The 27041-nt window shown below is 37.4% G+C and overlaps 1 protein-coding gene across 2 annotated transcripts; it reads left to right on the top strand.

Annotated features, from left to right (window-relative positions):
• Positions 1 to 25424, top strand: NEDD1 (neural precursor cell expressed, developmentally down-regulated 1). Of its 2 annotated transcripts, XM_014964282.1 has the most exons (15): positions 1 to 142; positions 1304 to 1447; positions 3407 to 3501; positions 4901 to 5017; positions 6208 to 6348; positions 13283 to 13512; positions 14515 to 14716; positions 15654 to 15840; positions 18600 to 18731; positions 18929 to 18976; positions 19420 to 19637; positions 20834 to 20990; positions 21294 to 21450; positions 23749 to 23815; positions 24502 to 24641. In XM_014964282.1, the coding sequence occupies exons 2-15, from the start codon at positions 1312 to 1314 to the stop codon at positions 24604 to 24606; spliced, it is 1992 nt and encodes a 663-aa protein (XP_014819768.1). In that variant the 5' UTR covers positions 1 to 142; positions 1304 to 1311; the 3' UTR covers positions 24607 to 24641. The 2 variants fall into 2 exon arrangements, with proteins under 2 accessions (XP_014819768.1, XP_014819769.1); XM_014964283.1 differs by lacking the exon at positions 1 to 142 and having other exon boundaries at positions 1312 to 1447; positions 24502 to 25424.
• The last annotated feature ends 1617 nt before the right edge of the window (positions 25425 to 27041 follow it).

Genomic DNA, 27041 nt, shown 5'->3' with positions numbered 1-27041 from the left:
TGGCGGACCCCGTAGAGAACTGGGAGCAGAAGGGTTTCAGCCAATCGCAGCGGCCGGCGCCGGGTGCTGGGCCCGATCCCTGAGGAGGCGCCGGGCCGGGAGGGGAAGGGGCTCGGGCCGGGCCCGCTGCCCGCCCGCACAGGTGGGCGACGGCGGCGGGGGAGATGAGCGTCCCGGCGGTGTGCGGGGAGGGCGCGGAGCGCGGCTGTGGCGGCCCTCGGTGGGGCCGCGCCTTGGCGGGAGCGGGGCCGGGGCTGGGCGGTGGCGGCGCCCTCAGGCGTGGGGCGGCTCGTCCCGCGGCCTCCGGGGGCTGAAGGTGTGGAGCGGGGAGCGGAGCCCCGTGCGAGGCGGGGGGAGCAGCAAGGGAGCGGGGAGCACCCCGGCGGGCTGATGCCTTGGGCAACCGCCCAGCGAAGGCGGGTGTGGAGCTGGAGCTCCCTGAGCGGTTTTGTCAGTGTTCCGCGCCTCTTCCAGCCGCCCTCGGCAGCGGCAATTAGTGGCCTTAAGCGGTGTATGAACGTCCCGGAAACTTTTGGCTACAGGGTGTTTCTGCTTTCAGGGGAGGGAACGGCGTACCTTTCCAGCCCTTGTTTGTCGCTCGTTTAAAATTGCCCAGAGTAAAAAGCTGAGAAGAAACTTTACAAACCTGGAATCGGTTAGCCTGGCCCTCACTCTTAACACGGTGTCAGTTAAAACAAATATTAGTACGTTATTGCTGGTGGTCGTTTTGTTTTTTAGTGTTGTGTAAGCTGCGCTGAAAAGTGACTCATCGTCCCTCCTTTTCTACTGTTACAGTTTTAGTTTAAAGGATTTCCAGACGTCTCCTGTAGGGTGGTGAGATGAACGCAGAAGTGAGTCCTTTAGGTCCAAACTTCCAGCCTTCCCTTACAATAGTGGGTTTGATTCTAGCTTGCATATCTCCATCTACTGGTGGGAAATGAATCCTTGAAATACTCAGGGGCTTCGTGTCAGGCAGCTGTAAACTCTGTGGAGATATAAGCATCACTTTAGTCTCTTGATACTCTAGAGGGGGTGGCTTTTCCTTTGTGAAAAGGAAAGCATACACTTTCTGCAAGAATTCAAGTAACAAAAGCATGGAGTGTCTGCTGCTTTCAGTAGTATCTTCAGCTGAATGGTACTAATTGTGTAACTCTCCAAATAAATGTCCTGCTATCAAGAAAACAATATTAAGTGGTATAGAAGAAATTATTTTTGACTTGTGAAGTTGCCTGGTTTATATTTGTACTTTTTATATATAAGTAAGCTTTTTAATTTTTTTTTTTTTTTTTTTTTTCAAAAACAGGTGCAGCCATGCAAGAAGGCATACGTTTTGCTTCATCAGGAGATGACATTAAAATATGGGATTCCTCATCTCTAAGTGTGTTGGAGCAGTTCAACCCGCATACACCCACACATCCAGTCAGCTCGCTGTGTTGGGCCAGCAATAGTATCCTTTACATTTTCAGCCATAGTTTTGTGGGTGTTTTGCAAAATTTTAGTGAATTTGTTAAGTGTCTGTAAGTCACAGGTCTGATGCGGTTTTGAGGTCTTGCATAAAGCTATTTGTATATATTGTGAAGAAAATCTTGTGGTTCTCTGTGTTGAAGTGATTTGCAAAATAAACTCCCCCTGGTAAGTGCTTCTGAAGCAGTTTCTCTTCCTTTAGGAGGCTAATGCTTTTTTAACGATTATGATATGCTCAGATTGCCTACCAACTGTAAAGCTTACTCATTTGTTTCTTCAATAGTTGATTACAATATTCACTTTCAAGGCAGTGCTTAATTTACTGACAAGGTTGAACAGAGCAATTGCTAGTGTAGTAAAATTCTATACGTAGCGTAAAGAGAAAAATTACAGTGACAGATTTTGTTTGTTTTACTTGAACAGCTTCGGATTGATTCTGATAGTCCTCAATAGTGTATGCTTACCTCTTACTCTATAGGCACTGGTTTTCTTTGTGCTGTTTGTAGCATTTGCAGAGGAAGCACAAGTGTTTTGGATGTGTAGATAAACATTCCTTGGATGGTGGTGATTTATGCATGAAAATGGATCTGGCTTATTTAGACCTTTCACCTCTGTCTCAAAAGCCTATTACAAGATACTGATATGAGGTGCCAGGTGTTCGGTGAATATGAGACATTTCATGAATACAGTGCACTGTCAGGTGAGCAGCTTGTTTGGCTGTCACGGGAAAAGGCAGCCATGTCTGATCTTGATGTAAAAGAAGGACAGGATGGTGGCACATAACAGTTACGTCCTGCGGGTTCTGACTGTGTCTGTCCTCTAAGTCTGCAAATAAGTGGATGTATGAGGAAAAAGTTAAAGCAATCAAGAGCACAAATGAATATGTTAGCTGTGGCGCTTGCAGAGAAATTAAAGCATAATTATATATATCTATATAAATTATATACATGTATGTATTGTTTAGTAAACTTTAGTTATATACAATCTATGTTGTCATGTCATGCTTTCTTTCAACAAGTCCCCCAAAACTGAAAGAATGAAGTACCTGACTCTATATGCTTTTAAATGTTCGTTAATTTGCTAGGGGTAAAACATTGGTTTTTGGCTCTGCATAATTGTGTAAGATAAAATAATGCCTTAAAATAATGAAAGAAATAGCAAGCACTAATATGCCTACCAGTTCTTTGGTGTTAAATCCAGCTGATTAACCTGTATTCTTAAATAAACAAATAGAAAATCACAATGGGCGTTGACCTGAAGATGTACAGTATGTGGATTTCAATGATTACTAGATTAGATTACTATATTCTACAGATTACTAATTCTATAATTAGTTTGGTGGGGGTACAGAGGGAGTTTCACTGCTCTGTAGTTCTATACTGATGGCTTTTCTTACTACTTTGAGGTACATGGTGTCATGAAAGGTCCTTTGGGGGTTTTGTTTTTGTTTTTTTCCCTTAGTACAGAGGGAGACAAATTAGAAAACATTCACTGTACTTTAGAAACTTTATGTTGAAGTAGTTTAACATTTTTCACAAACAGGTCTGTTTTTTAAATCCATAGTCTGCTAACAGGAGTAGACATTCCTTTGAACTCTAGTGGTAAGTGGGCTTTTACTTGGGGGTGGTGAGGAAACAAAATCGTAGTCTGGATAAGCTGCCTTAGCAGTAAAGAGCTCTTAAATAATGTCTGCCACGTATTCCCACTGTTCTCTCTGAAAGAAATTTCTCTGCATTGTATTGGGAAGTAAGAGCTGTAGTTAATGCAAGAGCTTCTTAATGAAAGCCTAGAAAATAGCCTTATGTTTCTATTTCTAGGTCCCTTCAAGGTACAGTACTTTACACTGTTTAACCAATATGTCTCCTGTTCAGTAAGGGAAACTTGCTGTTGCTTTTATTAATGACCAGTATAATACAGTTATGGTCCGTAACGTGTGACTAAGACAGATACCTGGCCACTGCTTCTGCTGCTGGTGATAAAATAGTTCTTTCAAGCTGTAAAAGCAAACCTGTGCCGGTCTTTGAAATAGCTGAAGGAGTAAGTATGACTACTGCTGTTCCCTGGTTATCATTTTTTGGGGGCTTTGTTTTTTTTCTCCCCCGCTCCACCTTGTCTACTGTTTGTGTCACACTTGTTAGGCATATTGGGGTCAATTTCATTTTAGCATTGTTAGAGTTATGACATGTCTGTTAAAACATTTCCTTGTGTATAGTTAAATACATATAAAGGTGGGGCGATAGTGCTTCTAAAATAGTTATACCAGTATGAAAATACAAATGCAGTCATAGTAGCATCTGATGTGATGGCTTTCTGCCATGTTGAGCCTAATGTGATGGGCAATCAGTGGTTCAAACGTGGTCTAATCTGGAGGCGACACAACAGAGCTCAATTTTGGACTTCGTTTTCTAACTTGAATTGTCAGTATTGTGCATGCCTGTGAATTGTACGTTGACAATCTTAAGAGTCTATATAAAGGATGTTCTGGAGTGTACATGTGCTACATTCTGGTTGTTTTGTTTTTTTTTTCCCTGTTTAATTGATGCATGTCCCTATGAACTCTTCAGAAAGCTGGACTCTAGTTTGAGAAGGGTCTCTTGACATGGTTACTTGAATGACTTGTTAGTCTTCTAGACCATTCTAATTATTCTCCTTGGATAGCTATTGTAATGCTAATTTGGACTGGAAATTTTCTGAAAAGGTGTTTGTACCTGTCTTATAGGTTGCTGAAGCAAACAGTTTCAAAGAAGAAGATTTCACTAAATCTGATTTATAACTCATGCAATCATTTCCAGTTTTACCATGTCAATAATTAGAGGGACTTGTTTTTTCCTTAATTCAAATCTGAGGAACTTAAAAGTGAATTTTCAACATGATAGAACTGAATAATAATTTGTCCTCAACGTAAGATTGACATTTTTTTTCAAAAGCTGTACTTCAATGATTATTTTAAAAAGAATCACTTTACTGAATTACGTGGTTTGCTGCTATAATATTCTTTGTAATGTTTAGGGAATGTGAAGTACATGACTTAGGCAACTTTTTGATTTTCTTTTAAGGAGTTTCTTTTCTAAACTTAGCATTTTCTTTTTAAAACTCAGTGCCTGAGTAGAAGGCCATGATTGCACTGTAGGGAGCTATAATTTAAAGGGAAAATGCATAATGAAGGAAAAGATGCTAAAAAAAGTTGAAATGGGAAAAGGTAGGCAATTGAGAGTTTATTAATTAATGTATTTAGATCTTAAAGTATATTAACCATATGTCCAAACTGCACTGGATTTTAGATTCCTTTTGGTGGAAAATGACTGTAGCGTACTAATAGTTCCATCAGTCAGCGGGACTGTTTGTGTTAACGAAAATGAAAACACAGAACAGTATGCTCTTAAGTAGATTTGAATAAGTCCCTTAGTTAACATACTTTTTTTCATTTCTCAATTAGGCAAAACAGACCTATGTGAGCTTGAATTCTAGTTCTTCATATATTGTGAGTGGAGGCCTTGATAACACAGTTAATATCTGGGATCTGAAATCCAGAAAGCTTTACCGTAGCCTTAAGGTAAGTTTGTCTGAGGAGGAACCATAGCTTTCATGACTTCTAGGTTTTGCTGCCAGCAGTGAAAAATGCACTTTGTCTAAGTCGTGTATCTGTAGAGTCAAACTCACAGATAGGAGCTAGAACACTTGTCTTGTTCAAGTTTGTGTTCTTTGTGCTGTAAATAGCAAATCTAATCTAACAAGCATACTTAACTTGATGTCTTCAGAGTACTATTCTGTAATAATGTATGTTTAAATTTTCAGAACAGGTTTCTTATTTTGCAAATTTGTACTGATGTTCTCTGATGGGGTTTTTTTTTTTCCAAGGGCAGCATTTCGGATAATTGCTGTTTCTGATTATATCAAACAAGAAAAAACTTCTGTGTTTGTAGGATACTGTAGTACAGCTAATGTTATGCAAAACTGGGACATGGTTGTTGTCTTCTAACTGATCTAGTATGAATTATCTAAAACCATGTTATGATGCACAAAACTTAGGATGGCCTGGTATATTTCCATGATACCTTCAGCAGATGATTTGCCCTGATTTAGAACCACTATTAAAGAGGCTCTAAAGCTTCAGTTTTAATTTATTCTTTTTTTCTTGGACTCTTAAAGTTACAGTTGGAAACAAAACTACTAAGTAGCTAATACAATACTTTAAATATCATTTTCTCCTTTTTGGGCTAGAAGTACTTGAATGTCTTCCCATATATATTCAGAAAAGTACAATATCATCATTGCGAATGACTATGCTAAAAAGCTATTTGGTAAATATATGTGTCAATACTAAAAGTGACAGAAGGGGAAGTTGGTAGTAGTACATCAGATTAACAGAAAGTGTATTCAAGTGTCACTTGCTTTGGGAAGACTTTACTTTTAAAATAACATTAATGATACCTGCGGTAGATACCGCTATAGTTGTCTTATTAAAGTATTGTATGTACTTACAGCATCATCTTTGTTTTCAGAAGACCATTTTAATAAATTAATAATCAGACAGTGGTTAAAATGCCATGGCTGGTCTTCAGTATGTTCTGCTGCTGTTTTCTGTGGTATTCCGTAATAACTCTTAAATAATCTTTTTAAATCTTAACAGATGGTCAGAAAAAAACATCAAGCTGAAGTTTTTCTGCAAAAGCAGAGATTAGGAAGGAATATGGTTATCCTGAATGCCTTTAATGCTCTCTCTCTAACACCCCTTCCCCACAGGATCATAAAGATGAAGTCACGTGTGTTACATATAATTGGAATGATTGCTACGTTGCTTCTGGATCTTTGAGTGGTGAAATTATCCTACACAGTGTTACCACTAATTTATCAAGTACTCCCTTTGGTTATAACAGCCGTCAGGTAGGCTATCTGTACAAGTTCCTTTTCAAGTATAAAGCTTTAATTCACAGTGTTTAGAAGTTGAAAGTACATATCAAGAGCTTTTAAGTTTTGTTAATTGGTTTCCGTTAAATTTTTAAGATTTCACTCACAGAAAGGGAAAAACAGACCATTGTGTGTATTCTAGCCTTAAATAGTAGGTAACATCGAAATACAGATTTCTCAAGTACCTTTACTTATACAAATGTTACAGGAGATTTTGCATTGTAGACTCTGGTTCCTCAAAATCAAATGACTACACATCTTTGAACAAAAAAGAGTTGGCTTTACAAACCAAAGTAGGATTTCAATGCGTGACTCAATGTGTATTGTTGAAAAGAACAAAGATCATTAGCCTGTGTTCTGACTTATCCAAATTAATCAGATTTACAACTGAACAGAGCCATCTGTACGGTACAGGTGAATATAAGCCTGCATTTGGAAATAACAAATGTATTTAATCTGGAGATTAAAATTGCACAGCTGCTCAAAGAGAAAAGCAATGAGATTTTTTATTACCTACTTAGGTGTTTAGGTAAGATTTTGGATAACTCGTTTGAAGGAAAACTATGCAAAAGATAAACACAAAGCATCTGTGCTACCTAAGGCTCTTGGTAGTGTTTTCCACTGCAGTTCCTTTTTGGAGACCCAGAAGCTGTTGGGAAATTAGAAGGTACCATTAGGGGAATTCCCTTGTTCTAAGGGCATCTGCAGTAGTAAATGAGCTGTGTTGTCCCATCAGAAGTTGCAGTGTGTGTTCTTAATGTGAATGTTGACTTAGACAAGTGGTTTTGTTCTAGGCAATCTTTTATTTTTTTATCCGAGTCATTTTTACGGAGGTAGAAGCTGCCAAGGGGATGCAGAACTGTTACTTTGGTCCTAAATCTGACCTTTAATGTTGCAGAGAATACTGAAGCTGTGACTTAGTCATTTTCTGTTACTGCAACAGCTTTTTCAGTGCTAGATTGCAGATAGAGTGTGAAGTTAATTTTTTCTGCGGTCTAGCGTGAACAATATAACTTGATGAAGAATCTTATGACTTTATAACATCATGGGAATTGTGGTATACTTTCTGTTGGAAAAAATCTCTATTAAATTCAGACTATCTCTGCTCTTAGGTGCTGCAGTGTCTTTGATCCATCACTGTAGTCTCATACTCATATTGAAGCAAAATTGTACTTCATATTTGGTTTGATCTTAAAAACCCATCGATGTAGTCAGCCCATTTTTTCTGATTTGATTGTTATGATCTTATAAAAAACGTGGCTGTGAGGCAGGAGCTACAGGGATATCCGTGGCTGGATTACACATCTGAGGTGAATATCCAGAGTGGGGACTATGTTGCTACTTAAATGGAAAATGAAAAAATTCTTATGAGGATGATTTGCATCATCCTGTTTGATATATTCAACTCTTTTCTGCAAAAAGTGATTAGGAATAAGTGATGCAGTGAATAGCTATTCTGGCAGATGAAATCAAGAGGCCTACTGGAAAGCTGAGTGACCTTTAAGATGGATAAAGATATTTGAAGTGTTAAATCAAAGTAATTGCAAGCACAGAGCTACTGTTCACTTTCTAAAGGGTCTATAATGTTTTCTAAAGGGAGGCAGTTATTTGATTGCAGCCCAAATTTAAAATGGAATCGAGCAGTAATTGTATAATGGGATGGCTACATGGATGTCCCAGTTTGCCAGCTTATCTTATATCCTAAAAATTATCTATGCCCTTACGTGCAAAAATAGCTCTATTTTTGCTATTGGGTTTTCATTGGTACTTGTTGAGAACTGCAGGATTAATTGTGCAGTGAAGCAAATATCTGAAGACTTGTGTAATTTGGTTAAATTTTGGAAGCCTTTACTTGATTTACAGTTCAGGGGCCCACTTCTCTAAGAGCAAGCTTGAATAGATACAGAGTGTATTGTCCTGCATGATCCTGCCACTAGCTGGCTGTTTTAGTAAGGGTCACCACTCCCTAGTAACCTTTTTTACAGTTGGGGAATGTGAGGTCAAACTAACCTTATAAAATTTACCTTGGCTGTGTTTGGTTCAGTGTGATGGAATGTGGTTTCCTTGCCAGTTAATTTCTGATATTGTATAGACTCTACAAATAGTAGAATAGCCCAGGGTTGCAGTGCTTTCTGTGACTTTAAACATATTTTTTTTTTTTCATATGAGTTTTGGCCTATATTCTATTAATTGATTTTGATTTAGAAACACCTATGTGCTTTATTAGAGTTGAGTTCTTGCACAGAGTTGTTTGCAGATCCCATAATTTGTCTCTGCTGTTGGTATTCATTTAGACTACCAGATTCTTATCTGCTTGCTGTTGTGAGGATGAATTAAGGTTTGTTTCGAAACATAATGTTTGTTCAAGTCTTCACTGCCTGGTGCTGTTCTCCTAGCAACGGGATTTAGTTTAGTTGTTTGAACAGCTGGCTCATTTGTAAGGAAGCTTGATGAGTTCTGGTCACTCCATATAGTGAAATAGCTTTAAAAAGCTGAAGGCTATCAACTGTGTTTACATCCACCTTCTTGCTTATAAGGCTCGCTAGGGTTTAAAGGAGATTATGAAACTGTGCTATCTTTAAATAAGGTAATCAATGATGCTAGACTACTTTTGGCTTAGCTTTCACTTGTTTTTCAGCAGAGAAAAACCCTAAGTGTAACAAGTCCTTCTGAGCAGTGGACCAACCATTTTCTTAAGTGCACTGTTCCTTGTTTGGCTGTCTTACTGTGAAGCCTAAAGATAAAATGCACATATATTTTCTACAGTAAATGCACTCCAATCAGAGATAGAGAAAAAAGATTTATATGGCTTTTTGCACTACATTTTTTAACATTTTGCCAGTCAGAGGACTTAATTTTCTCTTTGTGGGTTCAGCACCCTGTGCTAAATGTGTATCTGGCAATTTTGTATGTGTAGAATTTCTAGAGATCATGAAGAGTTGTACTTACTAAGATGTAGTGAAATTTGCTTCAGATTTGCTACTTTTTTTTTTTCAGTCTTGACAGGTTAGTTCCAAAACACAACTCTTTCCAAATTATTCCCAATAATCTTGAAATGATTTTAGTATTTGAGCTTCACCTAGTGAAGAGCTATGCTGACTTAAAAGCTATCTTAAATATCCTCTTAGATCCAACTCAGATAAGCTTAAGTATCTTACCTAGCCAGGTTTTTCCCAATGAATCATGTCACACACTTTTTGCTATTTGATTCTGTGGATGAAATTGTAATCTGTAAACATTCCTGGGCTTCCTTTCAGAAAAGTACCAACATTTAACTTGTCTCTCGCATTCTTAGCTAATTTTTTTTCTTGTAACTACTAAACCTTGCAGTTAAATTATATGAGTTGTGTGCCTTTTTTAGGCTTGGGATTCCTATTGCTGGCAGTACAAAGGAAGAGGAACAGGCCAAGGAACTAGCTGTATTGGGGCTATTTTCACCTAGACTGAGCTGGAGGCCCTAGTGCTCAAAATCCAAGTACCAGAACTCTTGTTTCTAAACCATAACCGAAGGGACAGGAGATGACAAACGAAGTTCAGCTGCTTTGGGGAAAAACTTGACTAGGAGTGTACTGAAGCTCTGTGTGACTTCATCATGCCAAGCGAAAATCAATGTTTTTTTTTAAGACTATTTAGTGAAGACTTGTGTCTGTGTGTTAGTTTCTTGTCACTAGCATAGACAAGAACATTAGAAAGTATGAGAAATAAGATGAAGAAACATGTATTGAAATTAAAAATAGATGATAGACTCTGATCTAGAATAGTATGTATGACAGCTCAAAAAAAAGTTTAGAGGTACAGAGGGATTAGAAGTAGAGAGGAAGTCTGATAAAGAGAAAAGAAAGGAACTGAAGAAAATAGAAAGACTCTTCTTAAATAACACAACATAAAAGGATACACAGTTAAACAATAATGTTAAATTCAGTGACATAAAAGGTAACATTTTCTCTGTGAACACATGGTTGATCATGATGATTTTTGACTTTACCATCCTCTTTGGCAATAAGTGTAATCAAGGGAGAGGTTGGAAAAGTAACTCAAGAATTACAGCAAAAGGAATATTATAAAGGGGTAAGTTTTGGTTTTAACTCATTGGAACAGACTTATGCCTACCATTAGATTATCCTGGATCTGTCTTCTGTAGTGGGTAGGAATCTTTGTTTATGTATGGGGTGGGAGATGAGCAAAATGTAGCTAAGACTTATTATAAGTGATGTTGTTTGACCACCTGCATCTTAATACATGATGCTTTCCTGTATGAGTCCTGGTTGTCTGCTCTTTCTCACTGTGCTAAGCTTAAAGCTATATTTTTTCACCCAGATGTTTCTCAGATGAAGTTGTTTGGTTTGTGGGTGAGTTTTTTGTTGGTTGTTTTCTTTTTTTTTTAAATTGTCAAATTAAGTGACTCACTTCTGGAATGAGGTTCTTCTGTGCCTCCAGCTGGGCAAGAGTCTGAAGCTTGGACATGCAGCATGCCATCGGGGATGCCAATATGATGAATTTGACTGTCTCGTAAAAGTGTGCACAAATTTAAGCACCTCTGTTCCTTGAGCCTGATCTAGCAGTTGCATTGTTGCAAGTGAAGTTTGTTGCTAACCTAGTTCAGTGAAAGTCAGCAGTGAATAGGAGATTCCTCACACCTGCTTTATCAACAGCCTGGAATTAAACTTAAGTTGCTCTGATGAAACACCCTGACCTCAATGAGAAGTGAGGACAGAGGTAATATGGGGAAGGTACGTATATGAAGGAAAATAGAGAACTTGCCTTGGCCTGTGAGATTAGAAGGAAAAATGAGAAAAGGAAGTTAGAGACTTGGTAGGATAGCAAGGGAGGTTTGAGGAGAGCTAGTAGAGAGTAATCTTGGTGGGCAGATTTTCTCCCTCCTCTGTCTCCTTGACAGAGGAGGGAGAAAATGGAGCGTGAGCAGATGCCAGGGCAGTAAGGAAGGCATTTGGAGGTGAAAAACTGAGAGAACTGTAAGGGACAAGCATATTTGTTATGTAGATCATGTATGTAATTGAAGCTGTTATTCCTGAGTCTCTCAATATTTATTTCTTTAGTGTAAATAAACTGAAAGATGCTGATTAAAAATGTCTCCATGTCCAATAGAGGACCATATTAATTAATAACAGTCATCTTCTGTCCTATTTGAATATGCAGTTGAGGGTGCCACAACTTCGTGGAGCAATTAGGCTTCCAGCCAGACATGCAATACAAGTGCTAGAAATCTTGTTGGAGGCTTATAAACCAACACATATCTCCATCAAAATGAAGTTAAAGAGAGAAATAGGATAAAATCCAATTCAGTGCATTGCGGTGGGGTCTATACTAGAATAATATAATAGCTTTTTGAGAGCATTTTCAGACAAATAAAATGTAATGGCTCTCGTCTGTCTGGACTTGAGTAAAGCACTTGATTCAGTGCCTTGTGAGAAAATATTAGAGAGGATGGAGGTTAGAAAGGAATTGAGAATGGGTAAAAAAATTGACTATAGGAAAGACGACACTAGGTAATATCGGAAGAAACTATTTGTTTGGGTTATCAGTAGCAAACCCTGTTTAATATTTTCAGTAATGTTTATGATATGAGAAATAGACCTTTGATGAGACACAGGTGGAATATATTGCCCATAAGAGAGAGGATTGTGTCAGTGTGCAAAAATGATTGAAATAATATACATGGGATGTATATGACAGTATAGAAATTGAGGTACCAGACTTAAGTCACTTTCTTATTATACTAGGATTTGAAAATTCCCAAGGGAAAAAAGGACTTGTGCTTTTTGGGCATAAAATGGCAATGAGCAACCAAAACAGATTGGTTCACAAAAATGAAAATGCAATCTAGGATATGTCAGGATGAGTATTTACAAAGTATCACTGCCTTTGCAAAGGCAGTAGCAAAATGTTTTGAGGACAATAAAATATTTTGGTTGTCTGTATTCAAGAAAGATTCAAGCTGGGAGATTTGCAAAGAGACTGTGATGGTACTGAAAAAACATTCCTAGGAGACTGAAACTCACCTACTGTTTATAGCAAAATAAAGCCTGACAGCAGGTGAGGTGGCTGTTTATTAAAACAGGGAAAAGCAGCACTGGGAAGTTAGGAAACAGTTTTGAATGTAAGGGTGTTATTGTTACAGGAGTGAGTTTTTGTGCAAATGGGTCATATAAAATAAAATAAATCTAGAAATGGAATATTGTAATTTAGTGAGGAATGAGGTTCTGAAACAATATGGTGGTAACAAAATACTTACTTCTGAGAGAGAAATTAAGTTCCTGTATTACATGGTTGTGTGATAACAAGGCTGCATGTGATAAATAGGCACATTATCCTCCTCTGTGGCCCTAGCTCACAAGGTGATGTCTGTTCTTCTAAAGGACTTACTTACACAGACTTCAGAGTTTTTCAAATGTCTTATCAAATTGGCTTATATCCAAGTACTTCGGATCAGTGAAGGGGAATTAAGTTTAACATTCTTGGCAGGAGACCAATCAATGAAATCATGTAGCTTTTCACTCCTTTATTTTTAGATGTGGTATGGTGTTTGTTTGGTATGAGGTTTGGTTTTTTTTTTTTTTAAGTGTGTGTGGTGGCATGATACTTGCTGAAAAATCAAGACACTTGTCTAGAAGTTTTCTTGTTTTTTTTCTTTATCTTTCATTTTGCTGATTGGTTCATATGATATCCCATACTGGTAGACACAAAAAGAAGTCTGTCCCCTTGACAGCAAAAATGGCATTGTGATGCAAAATTAATGTGTTTTTTTTTTTTTCTTTGAGTGACCAGCCTTTGTAAATTACTATAATTTAATGTAATGTCTGTATTCCTAATGTGTTTGTATGTTTATAAAATAATTTAATATGTTGTTTAATAGTGGTATTACAATTCATTTTTTATGTCTGTTTTACAGCCTATTCGACACTTGAAATATTCATCCTTTAAGAAATCCTTGCTGGGCAGTGTTTCTGACAGTGGTGTTGTAACTCTGTGGGATGTAAATAGCCAGAACCCATATCATAATTTTGAAAATACTCATAAAGCACCAGCTTCAGAAATCTGCTTTTCTCCAGTCAATAAGCTGCTGCTTATAACTGTAGGTTTGGATAAAAGAATTATTCTCTATGACACTTCAAGTAAAAAGTGAGTACATTAAAGACCTTTGCTTTTATAGCATCCTTATTTGGTTTTTATGAACTGAAAAAGCATGCCTAACTGCAATATGAAATATTTAATTTAGATCCCATTCAGAATGGTTGAAGTGGTTGACATGTCCCTACTGGGGAACATAGTCCATTTTGCTCTTTTATTTAAAAAAACCCAACCAAACAAAAACCCCCAATCAATCAAAAAACCCAAGGTATGTGGGGACTAATTGAGGTGCCATGTAAGAGTGATGAGTGACCACTCCCAAGTGCTTGTGTGTGGGTTTTTCTTGTCGATACAGAGTGATTAGCTGCTGTGAGGGGCAGTACAGCCTGTGAGGATGTGCAGCCACCCGAGCTCAGCTTTCCTCCTTTCTAGTTCAAGATACAAGACCCAACTGTGGTGCATGGAGTTGCGCAGATAGTGAGCCTTACATATGGGAGAATATTGGTTGAAAAAGCAAGTATAGGGCGTAGGTGATGGACCGGAGGGGAGGATGGCAAGTGGTTTCATGGGACTGTGGTTCTAGTATGGGTTGTCCTTCCACTCTAGCTGAATAAAAGTTTGGCTGTAGTTTGGAGGGGTGTAGGAGAACAACGCAAACCAGGACCTGAAGTTCTTCCTAGAGTTGTGGGAAGGTTAGAGTTGATAGGCTTGGGAAGCTAGAGGATATAAGTAGTATGATTGCTGCTGGAAATGGTGATACTGGTAAATAAGGGTATCAGAACTGCTGTTATGAAGGCAATTTGGTCCTGTCCTGGTGAAATTTTTTGGGGCATATGCAGTCCTTAATTTGTTAAGTACGAGCACTTAGTATAAGCCCAATCCACTGTTCAGTAAGATATTTCACTGAATTTACTTGGCACTGGAGAAGTGGAACTACTGCCCTGTAGCTGGATTATGAAAGCTTTTATAGTGTTTTTTTAGATGTTCTGTTTCAAAAAGTCTAACTTTTGAACTCTAAAGGCTTCTTTATTCTGTCCTTCCTCCTGTTTGAAGGTTACTGACAACAATAGTAGCTGATTTTCCTCTCACAACAGTAGACTTCATGCCTGATGGTACTACTTTGGCTATAGGATGTTCCCGGGGAAAGATCTGCCAGTATGACTTAAGACAACTGACATCACCAGTGAAAACAGTTACTGCTCACAAAGGCTGTGTGAAATGCATACGTCTTCAGTTCAGTAGCACTTTTTCCAAGGTAAAAACCTTTCCTTTTTATTGCTCAATATGTGGCTTAATGAAAGCAAAGCATAAGTTGAAGTTCTACAAAAATGTTAGCATTCAGTTTCTAAGCATTATAGATGCCAACAAAAGTGGCTCATACCAACATAAAAATTATAAACTGCCCACTCCTAAGTGCCATTTTAGGGGTTTTTAATGTGGAATTCCCCCAACTCCTAGCCTTGGTGTAGAAATGAGGGAAACTTTAGACTTAAATTTCCTGGTGTGAATCTGCTGGCATTGCAGACCAGTTTGTGGCACCTTAGATTCATTTGAAGGCTGTAGCAGAAAGGTCTGTAATGACTCTTCTATTCAAGATGAAGATACACAGCTGCCCGTCTTGAAGTATTTTGCATGGTCTTGCATATGGTGTCTTTCATGCACATGTAGACAGTGGAGAAATTGATTAAATAATAGAGAAGGCTTAAGAGGTTCTTCTAAGGCTTAATTAGGCTCTACTCTATCCGGAAACCCCACGCATCCATTCAGTGGAGACAGAGAGAACCTTTGAAGTGGATTCTTTAACTCTCTGAGACTTTCCTTCTCTTCCAGCACACTTGTTGCTGGTGGTTGACTTCCTCTACAGCTTAGAGTCCCTAATAATGTAATCTCTTATTTTTCCTATGCCTAAGCCTCAGATCAAAATTGGTTCATGCTAGGTCACTTCAGTGTTGCCCTGAGTTCTGTTACTGTTCTTTTACAGGTCCACACAGTATTCATATAATAATACATATGTTTCTCATGTTCTTTGAAGTTACTTTTTTTTATGTTTGTAAAGGTATATCTCCTAGGCAACCTTTGCAAGTTGAACTGAATTTTTTTTTTAGTATTTTGAAACAGAAAGAATATTGGCTTATATTTTTACTCTTAGATGAAGGAAATATAACTTCTCTTTGTTCTATTTTTATCTTCAGTCTAACCTTATGGGTTCTTCAAATAAACCTGTATCCAAAAGAGTAGAAGTCAAAGCTGGTAGTAATCTTGGAGGACTTCAAAATACCGGCATCAAAAATGTTGCCTCTCAAGCATCAGCAACAGTTTCATCTCATTTGACGTTGCCAAATGAGAATAAGGGAGGAGAGGTTCTTCAGGAGAAAACAGGTAGTGTATTCTTCCTACTCTTATAATCATATTTGGTGTAATGGAGAAGATGAAAGGAATATTTGATGCCTTGAGCATTACAGTGTAAAAATGTCACTGAGAGAAGGGCATTTGTTTGTAAGAACTGTGTGTATGTGCATGCGCATCTGCACCTTCTTTTCCCTCCCCTACTGCCTTAGGCATACTGTGAGACTGTGGGAAGTGAATTGGGTCCTACTCCAAGCTTTAGACACGTGGAGTCTAAAATTCTAGACTTGGAGTAAAAGTATGTATTTAAACTTTAAAGGAGAAAATTCTATGGTGATATTGTGGGGCTATCTCTTGCATTCTGACTTCCTGTAGATTATCTTTATGTACATAATGTATTTTCTGATGCAATGTCTGTATGGAATGCAGAGCTAATGGTTTGTAATTCTGTTAATAAATAGGAGTAATAGACCTCATCTGAAAAAACCAACCAACCAAAACACAGGGCAGGGGGAAAAACCACACTAGTCCAAAAAACCCGAGTGAGAACTGAACTGTATTTTTGAGTGAGGCATGATTCCAATATCACATGGTAGGAAAGATGTTAAATTTAGTTGCACGTATGATTAGTTGTATAACTGTACTTGCTATTTATGCTTCCGAAATTAACAAGTTCTTTATAAGAATTCTGAGCATTATTCTAAAATTCTGCCACTGTCTGAAACATGATCTTAAAATTTTGTGTAATTCAAGAGCTCTGAAAATGTGGTCAAATCAGTAATGCTATTTGATTCTTGGAAAAAAAAATAATAATCCTCAAGCCATTTTAATGCAACAGCACTTTTTCCCCTCCCTTTTTAAATAAAGAGAAATACATTTAGCAACAGTAATTAGGCAATAAGCCACTGCAGTCTGTAGGGATGTGTATTAATGACTTCCCTTGGGTATGCGGTGAAGTACGAGGTGAAGCAGAATGCTTCCTACTTATGCAGGAAGTGTTACTAATCAACATTACTGAATGGTGTGGAAAATTTTATTTCATTTAAAATATATGATTTATTATCTTTATTTGAAGATGTAATGGCTGTTATGCCTTAAACAAGACCATGCATAATAAATAAATGTTTTAAGAAAATGAAGGCTTACCAAGTAAAACAAATATTTTTCATTAAACTGGGTGTTCACTTCAGAAGTAAAGACTTCTGTATACTTCATAAGATACAGTCTTTAAAGTTAGAAATGGGAATGAACGAGAGACCAAAAACTTCATTTGTTCTGTGAAAACTCTTCTGGACCCTGATTATGAGGTTTAACTTTGGAGAAGCAAGAGGTATTCAGTAAAGTGATCTGACAGCATATTAAAAAAACCCAAAACATCAAAAAGTGTGTTCATACAGTTTATAAATGGACTGGGGCTATTTTAAAGTACAAAAGCATAAATTAAGTCAGTTGTTGGACATTTTGCTCTGTTTTATATTTTGCTTTTTCCATGTAGATCCTCTGTAGATTCTGGCACAACTTGATACTACACTTCTAGTTTGACTCAGTATGCCAAGTATTTACTTAATTAACAAGCAAGTGCAATCCTATGTATGTGTCACAACTGACACATCTGAAGGAGTGTAAAATGTGATATATTAATACATTTTAAAGTGAAATCTTAAACCTGAGTCGAGTTCCAGTTGGTGTAAGTACTTGGACATCATTAATTATAGTCATCCATGCAGTCACGTTTGGATCACTTGAAGTAATCCCACGCAGAGAAGTAGTTGCAGGTTTTATGAACAGTGGTTTGTTTATTATTTTTTTCTAATTAAGTAGGTATGAAGTAAAGCCTTTGTATGTACAGGTGATTTATTGGTAAGAGACTTATTAGCGCCGTGCAATGGATAAATACTCTTTGCCCAGATCTTAACTTCTACAAACAAAACCTAGGCACTTTTAGAGTTAGGAGGTTGTGAGGGAAGAGCAGCAGCTTGCTTACAGTCCTGGTCTGCTTTTCAAACAGACTAAATTGTGAAAGTTAAGTGGTTATCTCAGCAGTTCAGTTCACTTCTCCATGTATTCCTTATCTAAAAACTGTAGTTTGAATAATTACTGGGGTTTTTTTGCACTTAAGGTATTCTTCCATTCTTCAGACAACTGTCGCTGCTACCATGCATACAAAAGCTAGCTCTTTTCCCCTGGGTTGGGTAAGGGATGGGGCTGGAGAGTGGAGGGGGGAAAGGAAAAGTTTCTTTTATCTGCAACTGTAACCCCACTCTGATTTCCTAATACTAGAAATGAGCAGAGAATATATTAACATCAGGTAGGCTTGAAAATAAATGTTTCATAGATTTTTCCCATAGAATTCTTAATAGCCCCAGTGAAGCAGATTTCTCTTCTTGTAGACTAGATTTCAATTTTGATCATTTGAATGTGCTTATCTTCTTAGCAGAAGGTACATTCACTAGTTTTCATTTCATCTGATGCACCATAAATTTGCTGCAGCCATCATGTAGATTCACATGAAAATCAGTGCATTCTTCAGTTTGGCAACTTTTTAAAACGAAGAAATTATTCCAACTGTATCTTATTTTTGTTAATAAGCATCTTAGCTTTTAGTTATATTCACCTGCATTGACAGTCCAGATGAGGAAGTTAGATTTGACTTTCCAACTGGAATCTGTAGAAGGTTCTAAAGTGCTTGCTGGACTTAGCAGGCATCATGCTTACTGTGAGACTGTTTAGGGATGACATATGTTATTTTTGGAAAATATCAATTACTGACTGAATGTTATTGTCCTTTTAAGGCTTTCCCCATAGTTGCAGCTTGGATGTGATTCCATCTAAAGAAACAGATCATGGGAAAAGTGCTGATTTAAAGAATGTTAATGATTTGGGTCGAAGTAGTTTAGGAGATGTGTTTTCTCCAGTCAGAGATGGTAAGTTGCTAATACTAAAATTTGTAAAGCAATATTCATCTGCATATAGCATGGCTTTTGGATGTTTGTGTGTTACTGACTACTGTACCTACTTGGTATTTTAGTTTGTCTTTGATTTGTGAACTCAATGCAATGATATGAATATTGATGTAGATTTCATTTAATAAACAACTTGTCTGTATTCTGCTACTTTGTAGACATTATTACAAGTAAAGTGAATGAAGATCCTCAAGGAAAAGGAGATGGTAAACATACTTTCAGTATATTTTTCTTTGTCAGTGGTAGGCCTTTGGAGGGCTAGGCTAGTTCTTGTATGCTAATTTTGTTGTGCGATGAAAGCGGACACTGAAACAAAATGAATGTTTCTGGGAATTGTGTAACACGTTGCAGCGCTAAGATGCAACGTGGTAATGGGAACTCCAAGAGTATGGTCCTAAAGCAACTTTATTTTTCCCTTATGCAATTTATAGTGATATATCGAGGCTTTTCATGTTTTATTACTTTCATGAGGACAGTGACAGTGTAAGTTGGATTTAAGGATTTAGTTTGTGGGGTGCATTTTTGGGTGATTTTTTTTTTTTGTTTATTTGTTTTGTGTGGGTGTGCAGGTGTTTTACTTGTGGGTTTGATTTAGTGTGTGTGTGTATTTGTTGACCTGTGTGTTTCACCCTTCCCCTTTCCTTTTTAGGTTCAGATTTTCAGTCCTACCTTTTGGATCTTCTGCCGCAGCTCCCCACTGCCTTACCAGTAAAAAGAAACCCCGTGGGCAGCAGCGCGCAAGGGATACGGTCTAGCCCGTTAAGTGCACTTGTGATATCTCCAGTTAAAGAGGAGGAAGAACATCTAGAGACTGACAGTAAGAAAATATATCTTGGAAAGCAAGAATCTAAAGAAGTCCTAAAGCAGGTACACTGTACTAATTCTTGCTATAAGTGGTCATTTTAGAATCTTGACTGAATAACTACTACTTGAAGGAAAAATCCTTAATATCATCCTAGCTAATCTTAGTGTGAACAGAGTTGTAAAATATTGACACAGATCTGTAAAATGTTGTTCAGTTTAAGTGCATTGGCCTTCAGCAATGCAAGATAAATGTATGTTTATCTTTAAGCTCAAGTTACAAAAGTTCACATGAAACTAAAATTGGGCTAGCCTGAAGAATATTTTGATTTTTCTAGAAAATCAAGAGTGATCATTAGTTGGTTGCACCAGTATGATTGATTGTCATTTATTAGGTCAGTTCCACCCTGTCTTGTTTCCCTATTCTCCATCTTCCTCTTCTTCCTTCTTGAACTATCTTTGATATGCTTCTGCTGAGACCTTGGCTCCTTTTGTATTGCTTTTGAAAAGTCTGAGTTTGTTAGTGTGTGAGGGGATGCAGGCAGGACGCAGGAACAACCACAAACCCATGGATTAAGGGCAAAGAACAATTTAATCTCAATACCTCGTGGATCGGGGAACCTCTGAAGCAGCACCTGGGCAGAGGCAGGCAAGCAGGGGACGCAGGCACCACGGAGCCAGAGTCCTTATTAGCAAGAGAGTCCTTGTGAGCGAGGGAGCTCCCACTTGCTGCTTGGGCCTGTATTTCAAGGCTTCTGGCAGGCAGAGTTTTCTGCTGTGCTTTGATCTGTTCAACAGCAGGGATGAATCTCAGGTGTATTTGATAAGGTGCCCCCGAGTCCATCCCAGGACTGTTTTCTAAGTGCAAATGTTCTACTTGTTGAGCACGCAAAACTAAGCACCAATTAGTGTGATAGGTGTGTTTTCCAGCACCCCACATGTGAGTCACTTGAGCATTTTTACAATCCTCCTCGCCAATCTTCTGTTACTTTCCCACAGCTAGGAATGGTGTTTATACCTTCACCACAAAATGTTTGATGTGAAAATTAAGAGGCCCCTGCCTTTTGCACTCCTTTCTGTGTCTGTGCACTTAGCAATTTTGAATATTTTAACAATCAATTTTTAAGATGTCTTGCTATAAAATGAAAAACATCTGTGAGTAGATTCCTGCAACCAAAAATGTTTGACAGAGCATTCCTGAAACTTAGTCTTCAAGTGCAATTGAGTTCACCACATTTTTTTTTATTATTATTATTTGTCAGCTTTCAAAATCAAGCTCATCAAGCGCAGAATCTGTAACTTTAAGTCCTCCACCACCATCCACTGCTGTAAAGGCTCCTGATACAAATGAGAGACTAGTGAAGAATAGTCAGACGCATCCTGTGTATGATCTACCGGTAAATGGTACTACCTCAATAAGTAAGTTGATAATTTTGACTCAGTTTTAGGCATGGTTGATTGCAAAATGATGTGAAACCTGATAAATAGCCTTAGCCTTAAAACAGAACATCCAATTTCGATTCTTCTGTAAATCCAGTTAGCCCTTCTAGAATATATCTGTTTGTCTCTGAAAAATCTTACTCTAAATCAAGACTTTTCTTTAACTAGGTAATATTTGAGAGAAAATATTGACAAGCCTCAAGACAAATAAAAAAACCCCACCTTCTTGTACTCCATTATGCTGTTTTCTTGTTTAGTTTTTTTTTTTTTAAATTTGTAAAGGTCCAAAGATAACATCACCTGTCACTGCTGGAGTTGCCAGTTCATTGTCAGAAAAAATAGTAGAAACGATTGGGAGTAGCAGACCAAATGCACCTCTGACATCAATCCAAATAAACTTCATTCAGAATATGATACAAGAAACAATGGATGACTTCAGGTACTGGTATTCACGCAAAACGCTTTTGTTTTCAGTGAATGTTTTCTCAGTAAGGAGTTTCAGCATCTGCTTTAACGTATTCTCTACTTGCATTAGAAATGAAACCATTTATAGCCCTAATCTCAGAAATCTAGGTATGAAATCTTACGTATTTTGGATAGCTCCAATGACTAATTAGACTGGTATCTCCGAGGGTTATTAATGCATGGCTTTGCTACCATGTTTTCAGAATGAGTGCTTGAATACTTCTCGGATGGTAAATTTATCTGCATAATGAGGTCCTTATTGCTTTCATGAAGCTTTGTGATGATTTCTTTCTTTCTCTGCTCATCCCTTGTCCCAGCAGGAGAGATTTTTCTTAAAGTTGACACTGTGGAGAGTTTGATCTAGACAGTTGATTTGTATTGGCTTTGATTGTTGTTAGCTTGGTACGTATAAGATAAAATACCGTGTGGATTTCTACTGGTGAAGCTTGTCATTAAAATTACATCTGTTCTGTAAGTGATGGTTGGTGTCAGATTATTTTGTGTTTTGTGATACCTAACTAGCATTCTACTTGTCATGAAAGAAGTAAGTCAAGTTAGCATGGATTTAGTATGGAGTTTGAAGGAGATACGGAGCATTTGAGAGGAGAGTTTTATCTAGGGGTTCACTTCCCAAGCCATGTTTAAGATGAAGTAGACTGACTGATGTGGTGGAGAGGAAAAAGATTGTTGGACAGGGCAATTATTGCTGTTCTGATAACAAAAAACAACGCGCAACTAGCTTAGTTGGTCCCTGTGCTATGGCTGTTCTGTATCTGCCAACAGAAAAAATACACTGACTGTTAATAAATGTCTTTAAATTTTAAAGAATATAGTATAGTAAAACTCCCCCAGGATTTTTTTTTTTTTGCAATAATCACACATCTGATTAAAAACTGTAACTTTCACATGACTTAAAATACAGTCTATGGGTTGCAGATGTGTTCTTCAAAATCTGTGTTCAGGCATCCCCGTGTTGGAAGGTATGCTTGTCAGTCTTGTGCATCTGAGGTCTGGAGCCTCAGAGGTTGTATTTCTCTTCTAAACTATACTTCCTGGAGTGACTGGAAGGCTCTCCTTGCCCTTTTCGCAGTTGTAAATTGTGGATACATTGAAACCGAATGTAAAAGATTGTACTGAGATCAGTAAGAGGGAAGGGAGCCATTTCAGCTTCTTATTGATACTGCTTTCACCCTCTGGAATCTGAGGAAAGGATGTTTATGCCTTGCCTGAAATCCACTCCTCTTCCAGTAATGGGGGAAAAAACAAGGATCTTAGAAAAGGACCAGGAGAAATATATAACTAATTTGTTTCCAAAAAGCTGCTTGCTTCTGAACTTCCTGTCTTTGGGAGATAACCTATGTCTTTGGGTTTCTAAGCTGCCAGCTGGTATCTATGCTGTGAAGCTCAATAACCTGTGGAAATAGAACGTGAAGAATATGTGCCCTTTGGGTTTGTTATATGTTTTAGGAAAGGAGAATGAAATACATCTCTGTGTGTCTACTTGAGAAATGCCTTACTTCCTCAGGCCGTTGGTACCCATAGCACAGTACTTGGCCTTGGACAGTTGCAGTGTGATGCTCTGTTCAGGAAGAGCATATGATCTTGCCTGTTTTTTTGTGAGCTGTTCTTCCTGTTCTTTCTCAGCGTCTGGAGTGCTGGTGTAGTGTTCAGAGGCTATTTCCAAGCTTGGTTCTTGTAGTGTGGAATAGCTGTCCACAAATTGACAAACTCCTGTCAATTCATGGACAACACTGCTCCTACTTTTTATGTAGGTTAACCTGGAGCATTCTGTGGGCTCCAGGATAACGTATCGTTTATCACTGTTGATGTTTTGGCCCCTCTTACAAAAGTGCTGAAAGCAATGTACTGAAAAGCTGCATCTTCAGTTACGGGTAAATCTCTTTCTCTGTGATACTTGTGATTGAGGGTTTGAAAATCAGCTTTGAATTGTAAAAATGAGAGACGTTTACAGCTTGCAAGTGGAAAAAAAAAAAAGTTGAGATCACCACATACATTTTTATCTTTCTAAACAGAAAATACCCCCAGTCTTTCATATGCCAAAAAATGGTACTTCTGAAAGTCAATCTCATAACAAAAGTATTCCAGGAAACAAGCAATGGAGGAGTACGTTTCATGGCTTTAAGGTTTTTAGACTCATGTTTCACAATGTCATGAAAGTGAAGAAGTGTGGGGTTCTGGGTGCTGAGGACTGGCAAGAATTACTGCTTTCTAAATAAAACTAAGCATTGTCCTTTTGAAATTCTTCCCTCAGAGAAGCATGTCATCGAGATATTGTGAATCTGCAAGTGGAGATGATCAAGCAGTTCCATATGCAGTTGGTATGTGCAAAGAGCATGGTGGGAAGTATATTCAGTTTTCATTTTGAGTAATACCAAGGCATGCCAACAACTTCTCTCAAAACAAAATCAATTGTTCTTACTAAGAGCAAGAAAGGGAGGACTGGATGTGAAGGAAGGGGAAACTATGAATTGGAATCTGTTAAACTGGTTTATGCTTGATAAATGCATATCATTGCATAGGTATCATGAATTCCGTATTTCAGGAGTTATAAAAAGACAAAAGGGAAACAAATTCAGCTGTCCTTTGGAAAGGACCAAGAGCTGGGTTGAGGAGGAGATAGACAGAATTCAAATAGAAAGCTTCACTTATAGGTAGTGCATGCGTACTGACCCGTGTTCTTTGATTTTGTCTTTTTATGAATCTTTGTTCTTTTGATCTGCATTAAAAAGACCCTGTCTCGGTACTGAACATTTTAATGGAACCCGCATTAGTAGATTCTCATCCTGAAGAAGTGCAAAATATCCTTTGATAAAATATTCACTAATGTATTAATGATCAAAATACTGTATGTCAGCATAAAAAATAATTCTTACTTTTATCAAAAGTTTCTAAAAACAGTATTATCTAGGTTATTTAATTTTCAAAAGGGATATGAAAATTGGTAGTCTAAAACTGGAATAATTAACTTTATAGCTGCTGATCGGAGCTTTTTTCTTTTCTCTAGAATGAAATGCACGCTTTACTTGAAAGGTATTCTGTAAATGAAAGCTTAGTAGCTGAAATTGAGAGACTACGAGAGGAAAACAAAAGACTGAGGACTCACTTCTGAAAGATTTACACTGCTAATTTTATTAGCATGAACTCACTACAGGTGGTGTGTTGCTTATGACAGATCATCCATCATCACTGAAGTATTGTATGAAGACCTGCTATAACTTTGAACGTCAATCTTCTAAATAAATAGTGTAAGATACTGTGTGTAATTATAAAATTTGTAACTGATAAACACTGTATAAAGAACGTTTGCCTACTCATGCTAACCACCTTGGAATACATCCTTCTAACAGGAAAACTAAAAGGATTAGTACGTTTTCAGAGTTTTAGCAATATGTGAAGTGCCTTTTTATAACAAAATCAAACTGGGACGGATGCCTTTTCTGTAAGAATTTTTTTATATACCTACTTTTCTATCTGCTTCTTTATCTTACTGCTGTCGGAAACAATCACTGTAGCTTGCCTTTCAGATAATTTTCTTGGAGAAAAAGGGAAGAGAAAGCTCATCTGTATGACATGGAGCCTGTTTATATGGAGCTGGAAAGTACAGTATTCAGTTAACTTTAATTAGCTGGCAACTCTGCTATCCTGAGTAAAACTAGAGCTTGAATATATTCCCAGATTCAGTGCCATGATCTTTCTTACTGTATTTGTAAGTCTGAAACTTGTGCTTGTCTGCTGTGAACTCTGAAGTTGCAAATGCTACTTTAACTGCACAATGACATTTTTGTTACAGCTTTAGCTATGAAAGTAGAATTTTTTTTTATTTATACATATTTGAATGTTGTCATAGTTGTGTTCAAATTGGACAAGCTTTAGACTTCAAAATGTAAGTATACTCAGCCATTAATAATATAGCATTGGGTAAATGCAGTCTTTCAGTCTTTGGCTCAATTCCACCCCGCCTTCCTTTTTATTCATAGTGGAAAACACTTAATATTAGGCAGTTGTGTTTTAGTTTTGAACTTTGTTGGTTTAGCATTGTTGTACCCTTTTTGACATAGCTTCATACCAAAACTAACTACTATCTTACTTGCATGATTAACGTTACACACGTTAAAGATAAATCATTACTTCAGTAGCATAATGGTATCATACTTAAGCGTAAACATTTCTGAAATGAATCTCAGTATGAAACCCTGACTCTGCTGAAGTTCATGGGAGGTTTGGCTTGGCCTTTATTAGTGCCAAGAGATTAAATTAAATTAAAATTTCAATTTAAATTAATTTAAAAATTAAATTACCATTTTAAATGAAAATATTCTCTGAAAGACTTCTGCAACTGCTTCTTGCTATTTAAATTGTTCTGGAGGCTTCTTAATTTTCCCACTTAATATTTCATTGTTTCTTTTCACACAATCATTAAAACTCCAACACGGAAAGTCTGACAACATGGTGAGTTAATTAGTTATAACATCTAGTGTTTAAATCCATGATGGCACTCTTTTGCTAAATGAGAAAGCCATAATATATAGTGTAACTTATTTTTATATATTGTAAAACTAAAAAAACCCAACCCCTATCTATACCTTTTCCTTATCTAACTTTTTTTTTAAAGAAGGACTGTTCCTTTTTTTTTCATGTCAGTTAATGACAAATACAATCTTGTAGCAAAATGAGGGTGTTCAAGTAGCCTTTTGTATTAGGGACAGGACTTTAAATGCCTGGAGTTCTGTTGCTTTTATAAACTTTAAAAAATATTTCTGTATCACATACAAGTTCATGGTAAAAGGAAGCAAAGTAAGGTGGGGTTTTTTTGTAGTAACTTAACACGCAGTGTAGAGAACTTCTTAGGAAGTTCACAGGATGCCTAAGCTTGGCCCTGACCACACAGTTTGTGAAGATGATAGTAGTTAAAGGTAACAAAACTATCTTAGAGTTTTTCTACATGCTTTGCAGTGTTAATGAGGTAACTTTGCATATTTGCATCTTTTGATTTGTTCCCCAAGTGCTCTTGCTGGTATACCCAGATGACAGCAGGGAATTAGACAAGTACCTTGGGTATTTGACTTTGTTATCTTGACTCAGAACTGTATAATGTTTTTCTTAATTCCTAAATGGAGGTGATTATAGCAAGAGCAATTAAAAGGAGACATTTTGGCTTTTTTTAAAAAAGATTTTTAGGGCTTTTTTCCATATCTCAGGGCTACTGTAGCACAAGTGGCTATACATGCTGTGTGGAGACCCAATATGCCTACCACTATAGGGGTGTGTTTTGCCTTGTACACAAATCTAATTTGTACGTTAAAATAAAGCTTGTTTTAACCTTTTTGAGAAAAAAAGTGCTGTGCTGATCTACTTATTAAACAGAATAATCTGTGTTATAAATGTTCTACCTCAGCAGGCAAGAGTCTGATCTGAAGAATAGGTAGAGGTCTACTAAAATTCTTCAGTAATCTCTTTTCTGCCTCTCTGGTTTCACGTAGACCATCGAATCATTTTCACAGAAATGTTCACATTACCTCATGCTTTTGGAGTAAAGAACAGATG

Source organism: Calidris pugnax, unplaced genomic scaffold (genome assembly GCF_001431845.1).
Source record: "Calidris pugnax isolate Ruff unplaced genomic scaffold, ASM143184v1 scaffold44, whole genome shotgun sequence".
NCBI classification, from domain to species: Eukaryota; Metazoa; Chordata; class Aves; order Charadriiformes; family Scolopacidae; genus Calidris; species Calidris pugnax.
Note: the sequence above shows the minus strand (reverse complement) of the source record. Positions and strands in the feature narration are given on the sequence as shown.

What these genes read in the sequence shown, in the direction of transcription:
- NEDD1 (XM_014964283.1), top strand. Translation starts at nt 1,312, where the DNA reads ATGCAAGAAGGCATACGTTTTGCTTCATCAGGAGATGACATTAAAATA. An exon ending in TTGGTTATAACAGCCGTCAG is followed by an intron (nt 6,349 to 13,282) that starts GTAGGCTATCTG and finishes TCTGTTTTACAG; the next exon opens with CCTATTCGACACTTGAAATA. An exon ending in AGCAGTTCCATATGCAGTTG is followed by an intron (nt 23,816 to 24,501) that starts GTATGTGCAAAG and finishes TCTTTTCTCTAG; the next exon opens with AATGAAATGCACGCTTTACT.